Source organism: Mus musculus, chromosome 14, assembly GCF_000001635.26.
Source record: "Mus musculus strain C57BL/6J chromosome 14, GRCm38.p6 C57BL/6J".
Classification (NCBI taxonomy): Eukaryota; Metazoa; Chordata; class Mammalia; order Rodentia; family Muridae; genus Mus; species Mus musculus.
The window spans coordinates 53,086,031-53,106,220 of NC_000080.6; the positions used below are offsets into that span (position 1 = coordinate 53,086,031).

General features: G+C 39.5%; 3 gene segments (V, D, J or C) and 1 further gene; all 4 read left to right on the top strand.

Moving 5' to 3' along the window:
• The window catches only part of Tcra (T cell receptor alpha chain), a 1,796,232-nt gene that overhangs the window by 658,064 nt on the left and 1,117,978 nt on the right, over positions 1 to 20,190 (top strand).
• On the top strand, positions 5,316 to 5,845 carry Trav7n-4 (T cell receptor alpha variable 7N-4). The segment is given in 2 exon segments: positions 5,316 to 5,364; positions 5,555 to 5,845. Coding segments are annotated over 2 exon segments (340 nt in total).
• Trav9n-1 (T cell receptor alpha variable 9N-1) lies at positions 15,771 to 16,235 on the top strand. The segment is given in 2 exon segments: positions 15,771 to 15,816; positions 15,943 to 16,235. Coding segments are annotated over 2 exon segments (339 nt in total).
• Positions 18,841 to 19,314, top strand: Trav6n-5 (T cell receptor alpha variable 6N-5). The segment is given in 2 exon segments: positions 18,841 to 18,884; positions 19,023 to 19,314. Coding segments are annotated over 2 exon segments (336 nt in total).

Consider the following 20,190-nt stretch of genomic DNA (forward strand, 5'->3'; position numbering starts at 1 on the left):
TCCTAAAGAGCGGGGATTTTACAGGGAGAAACAGTGGTCCAGAGAAGAGTGGCCAGGTGTCTCAGTGATGATGACATTATTGGTGACCCTAACAAAGTGGAAGTTGATATTATCAACTGATCATCTCAGAAAGCCTCTTCTGCAGCCCTGTGCTGTGTGTGAAGTGGGAGGAGCCAGAGGGAAAGAAACATGCAGGTCACATTTCCCTATCAGGACCTGTGTGCTGTCCCTTGCCTGCCCATGGTGCTGTCCCATCCAATCCCAGCCTGTTGACAAACTGCACTTCCTGTAAGTCTTTTCTCAAACACAAGCAGCTGGGAAGACTTTAATCTAAATCTTTCCATTTTCCTTCCTTGAAAATCAGGCTCCAGCATACTTCAAATGTGGAAGAGAAGGGTAGTTCTTTTTCAAGTCTTACTTATAACTTGAATACTTTAATTAGTTTTAGTAATCAGTGACCAACGTAATAGGCTTGCCTTGAGTTTTTCACTCATTCTGTTGATGACTTAATACACCTTTTCTCCCATCACTGGCACTTCTCCTATTAGCTCCATGATTCCAGAGGGGACTCTATATTGGATATTAGTCCCCTATCTGATTTAGGATAGGTAAAGATCCTTTCCTAATCTGTTGGTGGCCTTTTTGTCTTATTGACAGTGTCTTTTGCCTTACAGAAGCTTTGCAGTTTTATAAGGTCCCATTTGTCAATTCTCAATCTTACAGCACAAGCCATTGCTCTTCTATTCAGGAATTTTTCCCCTGTGCCAATATCTTTGAGGATTTTCCTCACTTTCTCCTCTATAAGTTTCACTGTCTCTGCTTTTACGTGGAGTTCCTTGATTCACTTAAATTTGACCTTAGTACAAGGAGATAGGAATGGATCAATTTGCATTCTTCTACATGATAATAACCAGTTGTGCCAGCACCAATTGTTGAAAATGCTGTCTTTTTTCCACTGGATGGTTTTAGCTCCCTTGTCAAAGATCAAGTGACCATAGGTGTGTGGGTACATTTATGGGTCTTAAATTCTAATTCGTTGGTCTACTTGTCTGTCTCTATACCAGTACCATGCAGTTTTTATCACAATTGCTCTTTATTACAGCTTTAGTTCAGGCATGGTGATTCCACCAGAGGTTCTTTTATCCTTGAGAAGAGTTTTTGCTATCCCAGTTTTTTTTTTTGTTATTCCAGATGAATTTGCAGATTGCCCTTTCTAATTTGTTGAAGAATTGAATTGGAATTTTGATGGGGATTGCAAAATTGTACTTGAAGTCCTAGCCAGAGCAATTCGACAACAAAAGGAGATCAAGGGGATACAAATTGGAAAGGAAGAAGTCAAAATATCACTTTTTGCAGATGATATGATAGGATATATATGTGACCCTATAAATTCCACCAGAGAACTCCTAAGTCTGATAAACAGCTTCAGTGAAGTAGCTGGATATAAAATTAACTCAAACAAGTCAATGGCCTTTCTCTTCACAAAGAAAAAACAGGCTGAGAAAGAAATTAAGGAAACAACACCCTTCTCAATAGTCACAAATAATATAAAATACCTTGGCATGACTCTAACTAAGGATGTGAAAGATCTGTATGATAAGAACTTCAAGTCTCTGAAGAAAGAAATTAAAGAAGATCTCAGAAGATGGGAAGATCTCCAGTGCTCATGGATTGGCAGGATAAATATAGTAAAAAATGGCTATCTTGCCAAAAGCAATCTACAGATTCAATGCAATCCCCATCAAAATTCCAACTCAATTCTGCATCTGTAATTTTATGAGGTCCCGTTGTTTGTAAACCTTTTTTTGAGTTCTGTGGAGTGTATTCTTGGTATTCTGTGCTTTTTGGCTAATATCTACTTATTATTGAGTACATACTCTGCAAATCCTTTTGGGTTCGAGTTATCTCACTCAGGATGATATTTTCTAGTTCCATCCATTTGCCTGCAAAACTCATGATGCCCTCATTTTTAATAGCTGAATAGTATTCTATTGTATAAATGAACCACATTTTCTATATGTACTTTTCCATTGTAGGACATCTGGTTGTTTCCAGCTTCTGGTTATTCACAGATAAGGCTGCTATGAACATAGTGGAGCACTTGCCTCTGTAGTATGGTGAGACATCTTTTGGATATAAGCTAAAGAGTGGATCTTCGGGTAGAATTATTTCCAATTTTCTGAGGAACGTCCAGATTGGTTTTCAGTGTAGCTGTACCAGTTTACAATTCCCCTAGAAATGGAGGAGTGTTCCTCTCTTTCACATCCATGCCAACATGTGCTGTCACCTGAGTTTTTTAACTTAGCCATTGTGATTGGTGTAAGGTAGAATCTCAGGATCCTTCAGGTTTGCATTTTCCTGATGAATAAGGACTTTGAACATTTCTTCACGGAGCTGTGACCTTGTTTTATCTTTTAACTCCTTGGATTGTTTAGTGAATTTTGTGATGGTTCTTTCTATGTAAAGAACCCCCTTTTTAGTTCTATGGTATGAGGTTCATTGAGGTAATTCTGGGTTTGTGGGATGTGGAACATACTATCTTGACCTTTCATATTGTTTGTGTTTTTTGTGATTAAACTTGGGCATGTAGACTTCTTTAATTGGTTGTTTATATTGTGATGATAGCTTAGGCTGAGCTGGTACACAGGACAAGTGTCACTCTGACAAACTCAGAGGTTGGGTGAGACACAATTAGGACTCAGCAGTCTATGATAGGTCCCTGGTTGTGGATAAAGGGTAGGTCTCCAGGTAGGGAAGGGTGCAGGAATTGTCATACGTACTTGGTAGGCTGTGCTGCTGTATAACGATTGGACTGACTATTGAGGTTGGACATCAAGAATAAGAGTTTTCTAAAGAAGTTTTCCCACCATGGCCCCAGTGAACAAGCTAGTAAGTGGAGAGGCCCCATTCTCCAGTTTCTACTTGGTGTGAGGATCAAAGATCTTTCATCTTAAATTATGTCTTCGCAGAGTGTCAGATTGTACGTCTCTGAATCTTATCCAGACTTTTATTTTCTCTGTTGCATAAAGCCCAACCAAGGGGCATCTCCTCTCCCCTATCTTGTTTTCAGCACCCAATGTTAGGATCCTTAGTTTCTTTTAGAACATTCCAGTTTAGGAATTGGAGGTTTCCTCTAGCTCTGCTGTTTACTTTACAACTCCCTTTCTTTGGATATCACTCCCCTCCCCTCCCCTGGCAGCCACACACTTGATGCTTTGTTTCAGGTTCACAGTGATGCAGGAAAGTGCTGTGTGTCTCTAACTGGCCATTCTACAGCTCTTCCAGGAAAACTGCTTTTCTAATTATATACATTTTATTACGAGTCTTTTACATGGAGGTGTGTATCTCACAAAGACTGCTTCAAGTTTACTTTCATACTTCTTTTGGCCATTTCCCAAAGCCATAGTGCTTGTTCTTTTCATCTCATTCTTACAGATTTATTGAGACATGTCTCCCCTGTATGTCACAGACAGGACTTAAACTCACATCCTTTTGCTTCAGCCTCCCAAACTAGAGTCCCCTCTGGGATTTTAAGCATGTGACACTATGATTATCTACTTCTTTAGGTTTCATATTTACTGAGAAATGAATAGTGTTATTATTGTCATGGATAATGTACTGTTGCATAAAACAGTCTGAGTATGAGCATCTTTCCCTCAGTCTGTTCCCTTCGTACTTGTTGATGTTGAAGGAAGGGTCTGATCAAACCGTACTTTGTGGATGCTTAACTCTTCATTCTCCAGCTTCTGCAAGATCTCAAAGCCTAACATAAGGCAGTTTAGCAGGCATAGAGGTCCTTGTGCCCACAGATATCACCAGGGGAACCTGGAATGTGAAATACACCAGGTTGTTCATTCAAAAGAAGGAATGTAAAAATCTGTTACTTGTCTAGAGGTCTGGGAACAGAAGTGATTAATTTCCTGGTGACCTTTGTACTATCTGTGTAGTCAGAGACCACACCAATCCCTTTCCTAAGCCCATACCTTTATTATAAGCTTATTTTTCTCAGTCATTCTACTGACTACGTAATTATAGAAGGTATACCTGGTACTTTACCAAGAGTTTCAATGTTGTCATATTAAATCTTTATTTACCTTACTTTGTGCCTCAGTGAGAGTTATATATGTTTTATTTTGTATGCAGGATTGAGTTTATTACCACCAGTAAATCTTTCATCAAATTGCCTTGCAGTTACATATGCCTAAAAAAATAATCAACTCAATGCCAGCTTACCAAAGTGATGAACCAATAGCTGCTACTTGTTGTATTGATCCAAACTTGCTCGCTTGCCTCCACAATCTTTACTGTCCTGGATATGGATGTTTCACAGACTTGTTTCTTTGTGGACCCACTTCAGCTCTGGCATAGATATTCCCCTGGTACATATGGCTTGAAGACTATGTTGGAAATGGATAGTGAGATAAAGTGAAAGGGTTAGGGAAGAAGAGAGAGAAGGAAAAAAGGGGAGGGAGGGGGAGTCAGAAAGAGGGAGACACCAGATCTAGAACTTTCAAAGATCAACCTTTACTCAACAATTCTCCATTCAAGAAAAGAGAATAAAAAATTAGACAAATAAACAAGTTGCCTAGGTCTTTTTTAGAGTTTAGGTGCTCAGCATCTATCCTGCTCCAACCCAAGTAAAGTTGTTCGAAAACAAGTGTGCTCTTGGTTCCAAATGGAATGAAGAATCCAAGGTCTTTCTAGGCTCTGGTCCAGATAAGCAATCTGCCCAGCCATCTGTAAGCCTTGAAGATGGACTTGAATAGAAGGGACAAGGGTTAGAATTGTGCTGTAGGTAAGATCCTCACTTAGATTTCCATGACTGATGCTTCATAGTGATTTTTCAGAGTAGGTGGCTGCCTATGTGCAATACTTATTATTACTGAGAACAGAGACAATATCAACTGAACTCACCTCATTCCCAACCCTGACTTAGGGCAAATATCTCTTTAATACTCCAGCTGAACTGGTTAGGGATTTTCATAGTGTTAATAGTTACATTAGAAGAATTTGGAGTTTGACTCTTTCTTTTGATTACTATCATGAGCCCACAAGGTGGCAGTGCTTTATAGGGATCTTGAGTAAGCTTCTCAAGTAGGAGGAAAGGGTGAAAGAGGGCTGGGCAGGAAGAGGAGGGAGGAGTAGATAGAGGGCTGGAGGAAAGGCTTGGTGCTGTTTAGATGGTGAAGAGTCACTGTTGTGATTGCTAGCAAAGCTGCTTTTTATGTTTATAGGAGATGTGAAAACTTATGAACACAACTATATGAGTTTAGGATTGAGAATCTAAATCCACAGCGAAGAGGGAAGAGGAGAGAATGAAATCCTTGAGTGTTTCCCTAGTGGTCCTGTGGCTCCAGTTAAACTGTAAGTTTGGGAATTCCTTTGGGATCCATGTGTGATATGTAAAGTCACTGTCAGCTCCAGGGGAATGGTAGAAACACAAATGTTCTTAATCTCTAGTTAGGGGCGGGAGACCCATGGAAATGTCATTCTGGAATGTTAGCATCCATATGCATCCGGTCTTGATTGTCTGACCTTTGTTTTTCTGCACAGGGGTGAAGAGCCAGCAGAAGGTGCAGCAGAGCCCAGAATCCCTCAGTGTCCCAGAGGGAGGCATGGCCTCTCTCAACTGCACTTCAAGTGATCGTAATTTTCAGTATTTCTGGTGGTACAGACAGCATTCTGGAGAAGGCCCCAAAGCACTGATGTCCATCTTCTCTGATGGTGACAAGAAAGAAGGCAGATTCACAGCTCACCTCAATAAGGCCAGCCTGCATGTTTCCCTGCACATCAGAGACTCCCAGCCCAGTGACTCCGCTCTCTACTTCTGTGCAGTTAGTGAGCACACAGTGCTCTCCAGGCACCTGCAGGCTGCACCCAAACCTACTGTGCCCCATTAAGGCCTGACAGAGAGCACAGTCTATACAGTGAAGAAATTCTGTTTCTACTCTGCGTGCAATGTGATTTATGTGCAGGAGTGGTAAAAAAGACTTGATTGTTAAAATACTTTAACATCTTAAAAATAAGTCATCCTCAGGGGAAAGGCAAACTACTGGTTTGGTGGAATATTTTCCACTTTTCTCACATGCTGATGGTTATAGAACAATTATACACTCTCAATGTGTATATCTTGTTGAGGAGTAAGACGAGCACAGGACTACAAGACTCACCACATGCCATAAAGACAACCATCAACTCTACAGCACTTAGCCTTCATGGATTTAAAAAAATAATACAAATAGTTTATTAAATTTTTTTAAAGTAGCTTATAATGTAGCAGGTTCTCTATGGCAGTTCCAGGCATTTACTTTTGGTCAACTGGTCCTGAAGCTTCTCCTATCCATTACCTCCCTATTTCTCATACCCACCCAAGGCTTCTTGTGCCCAGTATCTCCTCCTCCACTTCTGTATAATGTGTTCTGTTCCCTTCTCGTTCATCTTCCTTATTGCTTCCTTTTCCCTCTCATTGGGAGTTTTCTAATGTTCTGGTATCTACACACACACACACACACACACACACACACACACACACACTCACACACACACACACACACACTCATAAACACATGTGTACATATAAAAACCTAGAAGCTAAGATTTGCATGTGCTATTCTCTCAGAGTCCAGATAACTCACTTATCACACTCTTTTCCAATTGTGTCCATTTTCAGGAAAATTCTATACTTTTATTTTCTTTACTCTTGAATAATATTCATCCATCTGCCTGTCTGTCCAAACTCTCCTTATCCATTCTTTTGTTGATGAACATCTAGGCTATGTTCACTCCCTAGCAATTTTGAATAGAGCAACAATAACCAAAACTGAGCAAAAAATATCTCTGTAGTAGGACATAGAGGCCTTCTGATAAGTACCTAGAAATTACATAGCTGGACCACATGACACTTCATCTTTTAGGCTTGTGAGACCATTTTCCACTGATTACCATAACTGTTACATCAGTTTACGTTTCCAGCAATGGTGAACTAAGGCTTCCTATTTCCCAACATCACCAGCACTTGTCATCATTTGATTTCGTGATAATAGCTAATCTGAGTGAGATGTGACAAAAATCTCATATTAGTTTAATTTCCATTTCTGTGAAGTCTAAGAATGCTCAGTGCTATGATCTATTCCAAAGCCCATTCTTAAATTGTTTTCATTGTTTAACAACAATAAGCAGTGTGTGTGTGTGTGTGTATGTGTGTGTGTGTGTGTGTGTGTGTGTGTGTGTGTGTGTGTGTGTGTGTGTATTTGTGTATATGTGTTGTTTCATCCTCTGCCAGGTAAGTAGCTGGCAAAAATTTCTCTCATTTGTAGTTTGTCTCTTTGCTCACTTAACTGTTTCATTCACTGTCTTTCTGTATTTATTTTCATTAATTTATTTTTGAAACAGGATTTTGTTGCAGAGCCTATGCTGGCTTAAACTCTTGGTTCTCCTGTTTTACCAGCCTGTTTTCTGGGATTACATGCTTCTGCCACCATACGTATCTCCACTTATTGCTTTTTTTAAATTGAAGTACTGAAAGGTCCCCTCACTTAACATATTCATCCTAGTGCTCACTGAGGCTTTACCACAAGTCAATTCACTAGTTCTGGTTTTTATCATGCATCAATACACGGAAATGTTATTATATGGTAACAGATCTCCTTTAGAGTTAATCATGTACTACTTTCTCTTTAGTCACTCAAGACACTGTTTATGTAGTACATTGGTTTCAAAAAAAAACCTGTATAGGAAGGATTGGATATTTTGTTTGTGTTTGTTCATAGACACACTTACTAAATGGATAATAATTATTAAATGAATAACATAATCAGGATTTTCTATCCATATTTCCAAACCACAGAAGAACAATTTGAAACACTCCAAAGCATATAGCTACAAGAAATCATATTTTACTATGGGAGATTGATACAAAGAAATAGATAATCATTCTCTCTCTCTCTCTCTTTTTAAATAAATTTTATGTAAATTGGTGCTTTTCCTGCATGTATGTATATATGTGGGTGGGTGGGTATCAGGTCACCTGGAACCTAGGTTACAGATAGCTGTGAGCTGCCATGTGGGTGCTGGAAATCTAACACAGGTCCTCAGAAAGAGCTGCTAGTGTCTTAACCACTGAGCCATTTATCCCTTCAACCCCAAGGGATAATCATCTCTAATTCACAGTATGGTCACTGTTAAGTTTTCCATGCTTCAGTGTATCTCAGTAATGGAGATATGGGTAACATACTATGGACATAGTGGGCTATAGAAAAAAATGGCATGAAGTCTGGAGAGGAGCTTAGGGGGAATATGGACATATATGAAATGGTATTGAGGGAGATTAAAAAGTTGCTGTAGAATAAAAATACTTAAAATTTTATTCAGCCTTTTATTTTATATTTTCTGGCTTTATACCATTTGGCAAGAATCGAGGATAATGTTCCAATTTGAATATTGATTATGTTATTAAGAGGTCTGTGGTGGTTAGAGTGAGAATGTTTCTCAGATTCTCACATATTGACCACTTGGTTCCCAGGTGGTAGCACAGATTTCAGGGACATGCAAGAGAGGAGGCCTCGCTGAAAGAAGTTAGTGGTTGGGGCTGGACTTTGAGAGTCATAGCATCACCCCACTTCAGGTTCACTCTCTACATTGATGCTTGTGGTTAAAGATGTGATTGCTGAACTTTGTGCTCTAGCTACCATGACTACTGCTTGCTGTCATGTGTTCCTCCTACTAAGATGGACTGTTATCCTTCTGGAACCTAAGCCAAAATACAGTCTTCCAGAAGTTTCTTTTTGGACTCAGTATTTTATCACAGTAACAGAAAAGAAACTAATTTAGGGTCATTTGCTATGTGATTTAGTATGATAAATATTTCAATATTTGTTTCAGTATTAAAGAAATAATACATTGCCTTAGATTGATTTCCTGAGAAGTAAAATCTGAACTTGGGATTCTTTCACCCATGAATATTTGAGGAAAACAGGTTGGGACCGAAAAGGCTGGGCTTGAAGTGGTACTGCTGTTGACTTGATTCATCCTGACCTTTCAGAGAATTCTAGAGCATGGACTCCATCACAGAGATTCTAAGGGAACATTGGACATAGGTGAGGATGACTCAATAGCCCTGAAATGTCTGGAGAGAATACATAAACTCATGAGCAATCAAACATTATCTCAGTAAACCAATAAGCTTTAAGATGAGCAAAGGGTGAAGAATAAAATTAAGGGAAATGATAATAAAATGACTTAACTTTATAATAACCCCAAGTGTAAATGTTCTTACTTATCAATTAAAAGACTGTTGCTCATACTAAAAACAAATACTCAGCAGGATGTTACCTGTAAGATCCTCACCTCACTAGCAAAGGTATACACATACTGAAAGTGAAAGGATGAAAAATATTTTTCTAAGAAGGTGAAGCTCAAAAGCAAGCAGAGTCAGCTCTATTCATATCTGACAAATCAGATTTTAAGCTCCAACCAGTCAGAAAATACAAGGCACATGGACAAAGGGAACAGTCCAGCAAGAACATAGAGCAATTGTAAAAGTATATGTGTCAATTATCAGTGCATTCAATTCTGTAAAGCCAAGTGTATTAGACATAAAGAATCAGACTGGCCCAGGAGTAACAATGTGTATAATAGTGGGTGACTTCAATCTTATTATGATCAATGGGTAAATCATCCACACAAAAAGTCAGTCATGGAATCTTAAAGATAAACTTCACATAGAATAAATAGCCTAAGGATATCTGTAGAATATTTTACTGGATGGCCACAAAGTACATAATGTCCTTGGCATCCCATGTAACTTTCTCCAAATGAGATTACATTTAGGTCAAAAAAATTTTAACAAAAAATTTAAAATAATTTCTTATGTATTATCACACATGAAGTATTTGGAACACATTATGCAAGTTAGTAGCAAAATCGACCTCCAGCACAAAAATTCAAGTATCAAATATTCCACTCATTTTCATAGGGTTATCCCAAGCTGAGTATTTCTGTTTACTCTCAGACAATTAACATCAACAACATTTCATGAATTTTAAACACATATGTAAGTTAATGTATATCATACAGTAATTTTAAATTTATGAAAATACAGACAATTATAAAGTTATGACTCAAAATTTTTATTTGTGATTGTATTATCTGATATGATCCTGTTTTTAAAAATATTATTATGGGCAGCTTCACATGCAGAATTCAAGCATTTACACATAAGATATTTTATAATTCAATTTGGCAAAAATTAAAAAATAAATAATTTCATTCTAAAATATATTTACAATTCCCTAAATCCCTTATTTATATGGAATCCTTCCATCCTTGTCATAGTGTCTAGAGCAATAAAATATACCATAAATAGTATTGAAATGTGTCAGTTACTTCTGGAGTAGATAAGGAGGCTTACTCCAGCCCAGAAGTATGAGACCAGTCTGGGGAACACTGTTGTGGTCACTCAATAAACAAGTATTGAACTGAATAAAAAGTGCCCAGTGCATCTGAGTTACATGTAATATTCATCCTGGCCCTTTCCTCTCAGTTGCATCAAAGACTCTCGCTCTCCAGTTTCCTGGCTACTGCAATGCTCCACTTTCTTCGTGATACACTGCCTTTCCTTTCACTCTGGTGCCTTTTTGAGAACTTTGTTCATTCTTTATACCATTTTTATTCTCTACGTTAGTTAGATTTATGTTTTTCAGAGATAAGATTTTCCTAACTGCAGTAATGACATTTAGCATTATATGTACATTTTTAAAAAAATTCTGCAACTAAAGTATTGTTAATTATAGGGCCAACACTAGGAAGAGCTCTCTGGACTTAGTCATCTCATGTAACTGAAACGTCATACAACTTGACCAGATTTCTCCGTTTGCCCTTCCCCTCCACTCCTGCCATAACAACATATAACTGTCAGAGTGGAGTATACAAGAAATACATATTTTCTCACAGTCATGGGGAGCTGGAAACAGAAGGTTTAAGTGTTAGCAGCTTTCCTTTGTCCCAAGACCCTTTTCTAGCTCCATAAGGCAGTAGTAGCAATTGATGCTAATGACACTGACACATAGCCTGGCCATGTATTCAGATGGAGTTCTTTCAGATTTTGAGTGAGGAAGAAGAAGAAGAGGAGGAGGAACAAGAGGAGGAGGACATGAAGAGGAGGAGGAGGAAGATGAGAAGAAAGAGGAAGAGGTGTGCACATTTGTTTACATGTATACACATACATACCAGGCTGTGATTCACCATATGAGGGAGACTTTTTTTTAAGCTTCTGAGAGTGTGTAACATCTCTTAATATTATACATTATAAGTCCATCCATTTTCCTGCTTATTGGTGAGATTCATGTTAAAAATGCAATTTGTTACTGTGTTCATTTAGTAATATAGTGGGCTTATCTGTAGGGTCTATCATCTCCTAGCTACAGATGTTTGGTCAAATTTATAATATGTATGCTGTATATATTCAGGCCAGGGCCAGCACATTCTGAAATGTTTAAATCCATTTTTCTTTATTGAGAAGCATGCTGCCTGTGGAGAGAGTCAGTAGTGTTTCACTAAAGTACTGCCACCTGGTATGCAGCTGAAATCTCTGTGATGTTTCTCCTGCCTCCTTTGCTGTGTTCATGTGTTAAAGCATGATAAAGCCTCATGCAACAGGATTGTCTATTACTGAACCAAGATAAAATTCCTCTTGTAGCAATCGTGCTCGATAGATTCAGGAGGACTGGCTCTTCTTTCATCCGTTGCTCTCCCAGGTCTGCTTGAACTTGAGTAAAATGCACAGGGCTAAAGAGTCAGCATTATACTTTGGAAACCAAGGTTGGCAATGCTATGCAGGTGGGAAGACATTTCTCCCTGCTAAGTGAAATTGCATCTCCTTCTGTGTCCCTCGCTGCACTGTAGAAATATTATGAGGAGTGGGAATGAATGTTGATGGAGAAAAATCTGTCATTTAAGGACAATCACAGAGTAGTTTTCTCTGCTCTATTTACAATACCTCCCAAAGTCATATTATAACATTGCAATATAGTGATTTCCAAGTAAGAAATTTGTTAGGCCAAAATATCTATGGATCTCCATGAAATATGGTATGTTAGTTGAGATCTCCACCACAGAGGAGTATTATGAACGTTGTTTTATGAATCAACTTCACTTCAATTTCAAATGTGTCTCCCAACCCTTTGTTATATATGGCAAGTGGCTCTTGTGGAGTGCCCAAGATGACGAGTTGTTATTCTCGACTTTTTGTATATGCATTCTCATTGGAGTGCTGCAAGGTTTTAGTGCTAGTGATTCAGTGTGATATAGAGATTGACATTATAGAATTGGGATGGATTTTAATTTTTAGGGGCCTGTGGGGTCATCTTGATCAGCAACTTACAGAGAAGTGTATCATATATGGCATTAGGATTTTTATATGACAACAAAAAATGTTGATTCTAAAATTGTCTGAATTATAATCTCACATAATTCCAAGAACTCAGAAATAAAGGAATATTGAGATAAAGAGTAAAAGAAAAAAGCAAAAAGTCCCTCAAAGGTAAGGCAAGTATCAAGGTTGCTTTTGCTTCAAGTTAGTCTAAAATAATTATACTAAATATAAGCAGCAAAACATTCCAATCAAAAGAACCACAAAGTGAGTCTCATGTTCTGCCATGCAGTACACATCATTCTTTAAAAAAAAAATCTTTTTTTAACTGGTAAAAACAGACTGAAAAATGAAAATGAAAGTATGGAAAAAGTTATATGCCATGCTGATACCCAGCATAAGAAAATAATAAACCTGAATTAATATCTGACAACTTTCTGTTTCATGTAACTTCTTCCACATATTTAATTCAATAATTGGGAATAAAGGGAGAATCGCTTTTATTCATGGGTGTTGGTTCTAAGAAGTTACCCACCAGATGATTCCACACCATGCATATACAGGCCACACTAGGTGGACTCAATCGGGATTGATTTAAAACAAGCAAACAAGCAAGCCAGCGAACACACACACACACACACACACACACACACAGTTTTAAAGGAGAAGTTGAGACGTATGTGAAGCATTGGATGACAGGGGATGGTAATAGGTGGGATGCAAACACATGATATGAATGAATGGATATTAAATAAAATATCTAATTAAAAATGAGGAAAAGTTGGAGAATGGGGAAGAATGATGCAGCATGAGTCTCACGGTAGATGCTCATTGATGGCCTGAACTTTTCCTTCTCTGCTGAGACTTTGCACTTCTCCCCCTGTATATGTGTTAGCTACATCTAAAGCATTTCCACAGGCCGAGCTTTACCTCCACTTAGTTCAAAATAGCTTCTAACTCCCCTTCTTCTATCCTTATCTGTGTGTTACTTACGAAAAATATGTTATCTAATTTCAAAATACTTGGTGGTATTTTGACATTTATTGAGTGAGTGAACACTACATACTTTTGTGGTCAGTAAACACATGTCATGTAACTTCAGTCCTTAAAGTTCACTGGTGTATTTTGAACTGTCTGAGTGTATGGTCTGTCTAAGAGAACATTGTTTGTACACTGGTAAACGTACCCTGCATTGACAAGTGGAATGGTCAGTACAGGTGTCAGTTTGGTCTAATTGGTTGCTCTGTCTAGTGCCAGTTCTTACTGTGTCTTATTAGCTACTTCGAAGGGAGTGTTAATGGCCTCACTACTCCAATCATAGATTTATCTTATTCTAATTCTCTCAACGTTTGCTTATGATTCTCTTAGTAAGTGTATAAATGGAGAATATCACTTCTTCTTGAGCAAGGACCATTTACTCAATGTAAAATGACTTCTTTATCTCACAGATCTACTCATTTTGACTCCCCCCCCCCAAGATCTTAAAGCTGAAGTGGTTAGAAAAAAAACTTCTCTTTCAGAAGAATGTCATGGCTATTGGCCACAATCAACTCTACCTTCATTAGACTGCCCAACCTTCACCCACTTAAAATTGCTGAATATTTCTGTGTAAATTTAGTTGCTCCCATGGCTTCTGTTTCTCTGGGCTGTGCTTCAATGTTGCTCCCCCAAGGAGTCCATGGTAAATCTTCTTTTACTCTTTACTTCAGCCTTAAACTTTTCAAGGAGTGTGTGTGTTTTTGTATGGGTGTGAACGTGTGTATGTGTGTGTGTGTGTGTGTGTGTGTGTGTGTGTGTGTGTGTGTGTGTAAGTACCTTCATCAGTCATCCTACCTTCATCTGCAGATGCTCCAGTCTGTTGTTTGATGGCCAATCAACCCAGACTATCCAGACCAAATGACATTTTGCTGTACTTTCTTGGTATTGTATTGTCACTATTGCTTTTCTAAAGTCACTAAATATTTAAAATTCTAACTAAAATGGTTAAGTTTGCTTCATTTTTTAAAAAAAAGGCAAGGATTCAAATTTTAGACTATTATTCTATGTCTGTATTTCTCTCCCCCCACCCCTCCATTTTACCAAAGTAACTTCCCTGTGTTCTACCAGAACTTCCCTTGATTGGATGCTCACTGCCAGCAAAGGCTTCTAAAGGCCAGACTAGGGAGAGTCACTGAGTGTGTCTGCACAAGTAACGGCTATGACAGGGGCACCCACAGTGAGAGGGCATTGCATCTGAATTGTAAGAGCATATGTGGAGTTCATTCTATAAGAAAGAATATGCAGGCCCACACCATTAATGACCTAGTTGGTCTGAGTTAAATGAGGGGTGGGGGTAGAGCGGTGAGAAAGAAGTGGGGAAGAGAGGGAGAGAGAATTAGAGTTGAGAAGCCTTGCAAGACTCTATTGGCCCATTGGCCCTGGTATCTGCAAATCCTCCCTAATAAAGTAAGAATTGGAGATACACACACACACACACACACACACACACACACACACACAGAGAGAGAGAGAGAGAGAGAGAGAGCTAGAGAGAGAGAGCGAGAGAGAGAGAGCGAGAGAGAGAGAGAGAGAGAGAGAGAGAGAGAGAGAGAGAGAGAGAGAGAGAGAGAAATGGAGAGAAAATCTCAGATCGAATAGCCATCTGGCCAGAAGGATAGGACTGAATTTCAAATTGATTTCTTTTGTTCTGGTTCTTGATAAAAACACTGATGAGAAAAATGATGGTAAAGGCAGATTATTTTCTGGCTTCCCAGATTGAAATGAACACACTTTTAAATTATTTTACTATGCCTTCAGTAGCGAAGTTGCTGGGCCATTTCTTAAGCTTCAGAACAAACTTTAAAGACTCAATCTCTGAGTTTTGACTATATGACAGGCTGCAGTTCTGTTTGCAGCTTGCAATTTCCTGCTTTTATACCCAAGTGGCGACAGGACCAAAATTTAATGTTTTATCATATAATAATTTTCTAAAAAAAAAAAAACAGCCCATTTTTAAATTAGGTTAGAATTCGACACAACACAGATTAGTCTAGAAAGATGAAGTGAGCTCTAGATAGAAAGAACACACTAATTTGTTTCAGAGTCTTCGTTCTCCACTGGCCGCCAGAGGGCGACATTGCACAGACTAGCTGCCTCCATGCACCCTCAACTCAGTCCTTCCCTGAACCAATCTGAGTTCTTAGATGATCTGACAGCTGAAGATAACCAGAGGCCAGAAAGTTCCCAGGGCCAGGACCACTTCTGTGGGTTTTTTTTTTTTTTTTTTTTTAGAATTTTACCTATAACAGGAAGGTGTCTAGTAAACCTTATGCCAACTGTCTCCAAGAACTGGGAACAGCAGCCACTTTCCTGCACGAGCCAGGTTTTTCCAGAAAGGCACCAGAGCTGTTTCCAGTGCGCAGCCATGCTCCTGGTCCTCATCTCGTTCCTCGGGATACATTTCTTCCTGGGTGAGTCAAATATCCTGATAGTTGTAGATGCACACAATTCACTGTTTCTCTTACTTAATTTTAGTAAGAATAGTTTTCATCATGAAGCCTTGCATCACAATTACGAATTTATCATTGATTCTGCAGATGTCCAAACACAGACAGTTTCCCAGTCTGATGCCCATGTCACTGTCTTCGAAGGAGACTCGGTGGAGCTGAGATGCAACTATTCCTATGGTGGATCCATTTACCTCTCCTGGTACATCCAACATCATGGCCGTGGCCTCCAGTTTCTCCTCAAGTACTATTCGGGAAACCCAGTGGTTCAAGGAGTGAACGGCTTCGAGGCTGAGTTCAGCAAGAGTGACTCTTCCTTCCACCTGCGGAAAGCCTCCGTGCACTGGAGCGACTCAGCTGTGTGTACTTCTGTGCTGTGAGCGCACAGTATGTGGGGCTGCAGGGGGAGCTGAGCACAAACCTGTAAGATGCTGAGGAGGAAACCACAGCTGAGTGACTCTCAGTCATTCATGCTTGTCATCCATGGAAGGAACCCAAATAAACTCACTGGTTCTCCAAGTCGGCATTATTTTGCTCTATCCTTGGAATCCTAGGTGGAATGTATAGACATTTGGCCATGGCTCCCAGGAAAAGTGACATAGCAGGATTAAAAAGCATAAAGTGGTCCTTGAGACACAATCTCCTTCCTAATGTTTGTTTTGTAGACTGCATTTTCTACTGACTATGTCCATGAGATTTAAGACACAACTCAGTTCTTATATAACCAGTAACTGCGGTGGGGGCTTACACAGTGTGCACTAGAGGGAGAAGAGGCTCCCTTCAGCTCCAGACTGAAGGTCAGTGCTGAGGAAGGATACTTACTGCTTGCACGCAACACCTCCAGGACCTCAGAAGCACTCTTCATCTGTGATGGTTAGTTGAGATCACTTGCCTCAGTGTAGAATCATCCAGACGAGAATCTCAGTAAGTAGTTATCTGGATCCGAGAGTCTTGTGAGCATGTCTGCTGCAGAGTACATTAATCACTGTGGGAAGACTCAGCCTGCACACGGGAAGCACCGTGCCCAGAGTTTGGGTCCTGAACACTGCATGAAATGGGGAAGAGTTAGTGGAGCATGACAAGCAAGCATTCTGTGCTCTTTGTTCCTGAAGATGGATGCGGTGTGACATGTTGGCCAAGGCCTCTGCTGCTGTGAAATGCACACAGTCTGTGCTATGGTGGACGATAGCCTGGAACAGTGAGGTTAAAGAAGTCTTCTTCCTTCTAAGCTACTTATGTCAAGCTGTTTTGTCACAGCAATGGATAGGGAAGTAGGATGCTCTCCTTACTCCAGCAGACATGAGAGCACAGAGTAAAGACACAGAGGGGAGAAAAGAGACCGGAGTCTGACCTCAGCAGATCAGATGATTCCAAACAGCAAAGAGCAGAAACTCTTTTGCAGGAAATGGGCATCTTCAAAGAAGAAGGGGGACTATTTAGATTTTTTTTTTTAGAGAAGACTGGGATAAGGAGTCTTGTGCCATTTCAAGGGGATATATACAAGCCTGCCATCTCTCATTCCTAGTATTTTCTGCTCATTTGAGACTGACTATAAATAGGCTATTTTACCAAAACCATTTCCTTTCTGAGACTCACTGATAATGTATGGAGCAAGGACAGCTGTAGCCTCATGAGGATTCTGTTTGTACAACTGAGGTACACTGTCATTTGTGAGCAGGGCAGTATTAGTTATTCCTCTGCAGGAAATCGATGGTAGAGTGACACTTTGCATCTTTTATTTTGACTAAGATACCTGGCGGTTATTGGATGGTATAGCTGTCATTCTGAATAGTAGTTGTCATAGGCTTATTTTCACCTTGTCTGTTGTCTTACCTGGGAACACCATCCCATGCCATTTCTTTCTTTCTTTTTTTTTTTTTTAAGATTTATTTATTTACATGTAAGTACACTGTAGCTGTCTTCAAACACTCCAGAAGAGGGTGTCAGATCTCGTTACGGATGGTTGTGAGCCACCATGTGGTTGCTGGGATTTGAACTCCAGACCTTCGGAAGAGCAGTCTAGAAGAGCAGTCGGGTGCTCTTACCCACTGAGCCATCTCACCAGCCCTCCCGTGCCATTTCTAAGTTTCTTATGCAGCCAGTTTTGTACCTGTGGTAGTTCACTGGAAAAATGACACAAGCATGGAATGTATTTATGAACACAAATGAGGAGGTGGACAACCACAAAGATTTAGACAGTTATAGTTGTTATTTGAACAAATTATAGCACCCTTTAGGTATATGTATCTAAGTGAGTATAGTTTTACTCAATATAAAGTTTTAACCAACTTTAAAACCAATAAAATTGTCATGGTTCTTGGTTTTTCTCCTCAGTGTTATGCCCTTTCATTCTCCAACAACAAAACTTGTAAACTTTATTTTTCAAGTTTGTGTTTTGCATTTCTAATATATGTGTGTGTGTGTGTGTGTGTGTGTGTGTGTGTGTGTGTGTGTGTGTGTGTGTGTGTGTGTGTGTTTGTTAACAGTGTGTAGGTCTGAGTTTTAAAAATATATGCCAATAATAAAACATTGTAAGCATGATCGTAAAGCTTGTTGTTTTCACTAAAATAATTTGGAGTCATGGACAATTTGCCATAATCCATTTCAATGTTTTTCACAGCTGTGCATCATCTCACTTTAGGAATACATGACAGTCACTGAGATGGTCACTAGGGCACATGGTGATGGCAGAAGTAGTGGCAGTCTAAGCCAGAAGTCTGGTTCACAACGGTCAACAGGCCACCACCAGCCATGTTCCCAAGGTGGTGCTGCAGCCCTCTGCACAGTTCAGTCTGAGAATATAGGTCAGCAGTCCTCTGAGGTTAGTAAATTGCCCGTGGGTGGGTGGGTGTGGAGGGGTGGGTGGGTGTGTCTATCCAACACATACACATTTCCTGTTTTGTTCTGAGCTCATATTCATCTTTTTACTACGACATAACCTTTTCTATCTCAAAATATTTGTATTCACACACTCCAGTGGCTCAGAAAATGAACCTTTGTCCTGAACTGGGTATTCTACTCTTCCTAATGCTTTTTGGTAAGTGGAACAACACATTCTGTCTTGTTTCATGATATTGATGTAAACTTTAACAACAGTTTCTCTTATGAGACATAATACAGATAATCACTGCACTGAATCGCTATTAATTTCATTTTTTTTTTATTTTTAGGAGAAAGCAATGGAGACTCAGTGACTCAGACAGAAGGCCCAGTGACACTGTCTGAAGGGACTTCTCTGACTGTGAACTGTTCCTATGAAACCAAACAGTACCCAACCCTGTTCTGGTATGTGCAGTATCCCGGAGAAGGTCCACAGCTCCTCTTTAAAGTCCCAAAGGCCAACGAGAAGGGAAGCAACAGAGGTTTTGAAGCTACATACAATAAAGAAGCCACCTCCTTCCACTTGCAGAAAGCCTCAGTGCAAGAGTCAGACTCGGCTGTGTACTACTGTGCTCTGGGTGACACAGTGGCACAAACCACAGGGGGAGCTGAGCACAAACTGAGAAGCAGGGGGCTGGCTGCTGAGTGTGTCTGAGATCACTCATTTAGGGACCACGAGCAGGTCTGCTCTTGTTGATACCACACATAAAAGCATCCAAATTAACATTAAGAAGGTATTAGGAGAACAGGAAGGAAGCATGCCACACTCTAGGCTTAATCTGAGAGAACGAAGGCAGTCACACATCACAGTGATTTTCTTTTTGGCTTTTGTTTTATGAGATGGAACTTTATGTAGCCCAGGCTGGCCTTGAATAACGTGTGGACCTGAGGTTGGCTTTGAACACTTCTTCCTGCCTAAACCTACAGTGGGCTGGAGTCACATGCATGAACCACCATACTAGGCTGAATTTGTGATTTCTTAAATAAAAAAATCATTTTTTGAATGAAACTATGTGTTCACAGAGCTATCATGTGAACATCATAATACAGCAAGACATGTATTATGAGGTTGCATGTGTTCCATGTTTTCCTGGCAATGTGCAGTAAGAAAGGGGTCTTTCTTTTTTTCCCTTTTCAAGATCTGATAATTTATTGGTTGCTTATAAAGATTTTTATGTTTGACTGAATTTAAAAGTAGAAGCTTTTGGTGGAGACAGTCCACGTCTTGTGAAAATATATTCCTGCCATTTTTATTTGGCTTCTTTCATTCTAGCATATTCTGCAGCATCTTCCTTATGTTTCTAGTGTGTTCCTTTTTTTTTTCAGTGAAATCTTTCAGCAATTGTGATTCACATGGAGTAAAAACATGCTGAATGTTGGATGCTTTGGCCCTGGGGGAAAAAGTGAATTAAGATGAAGAGACTCAATTCTGTTTATAGGTCAAGTAGAGGAAAATGA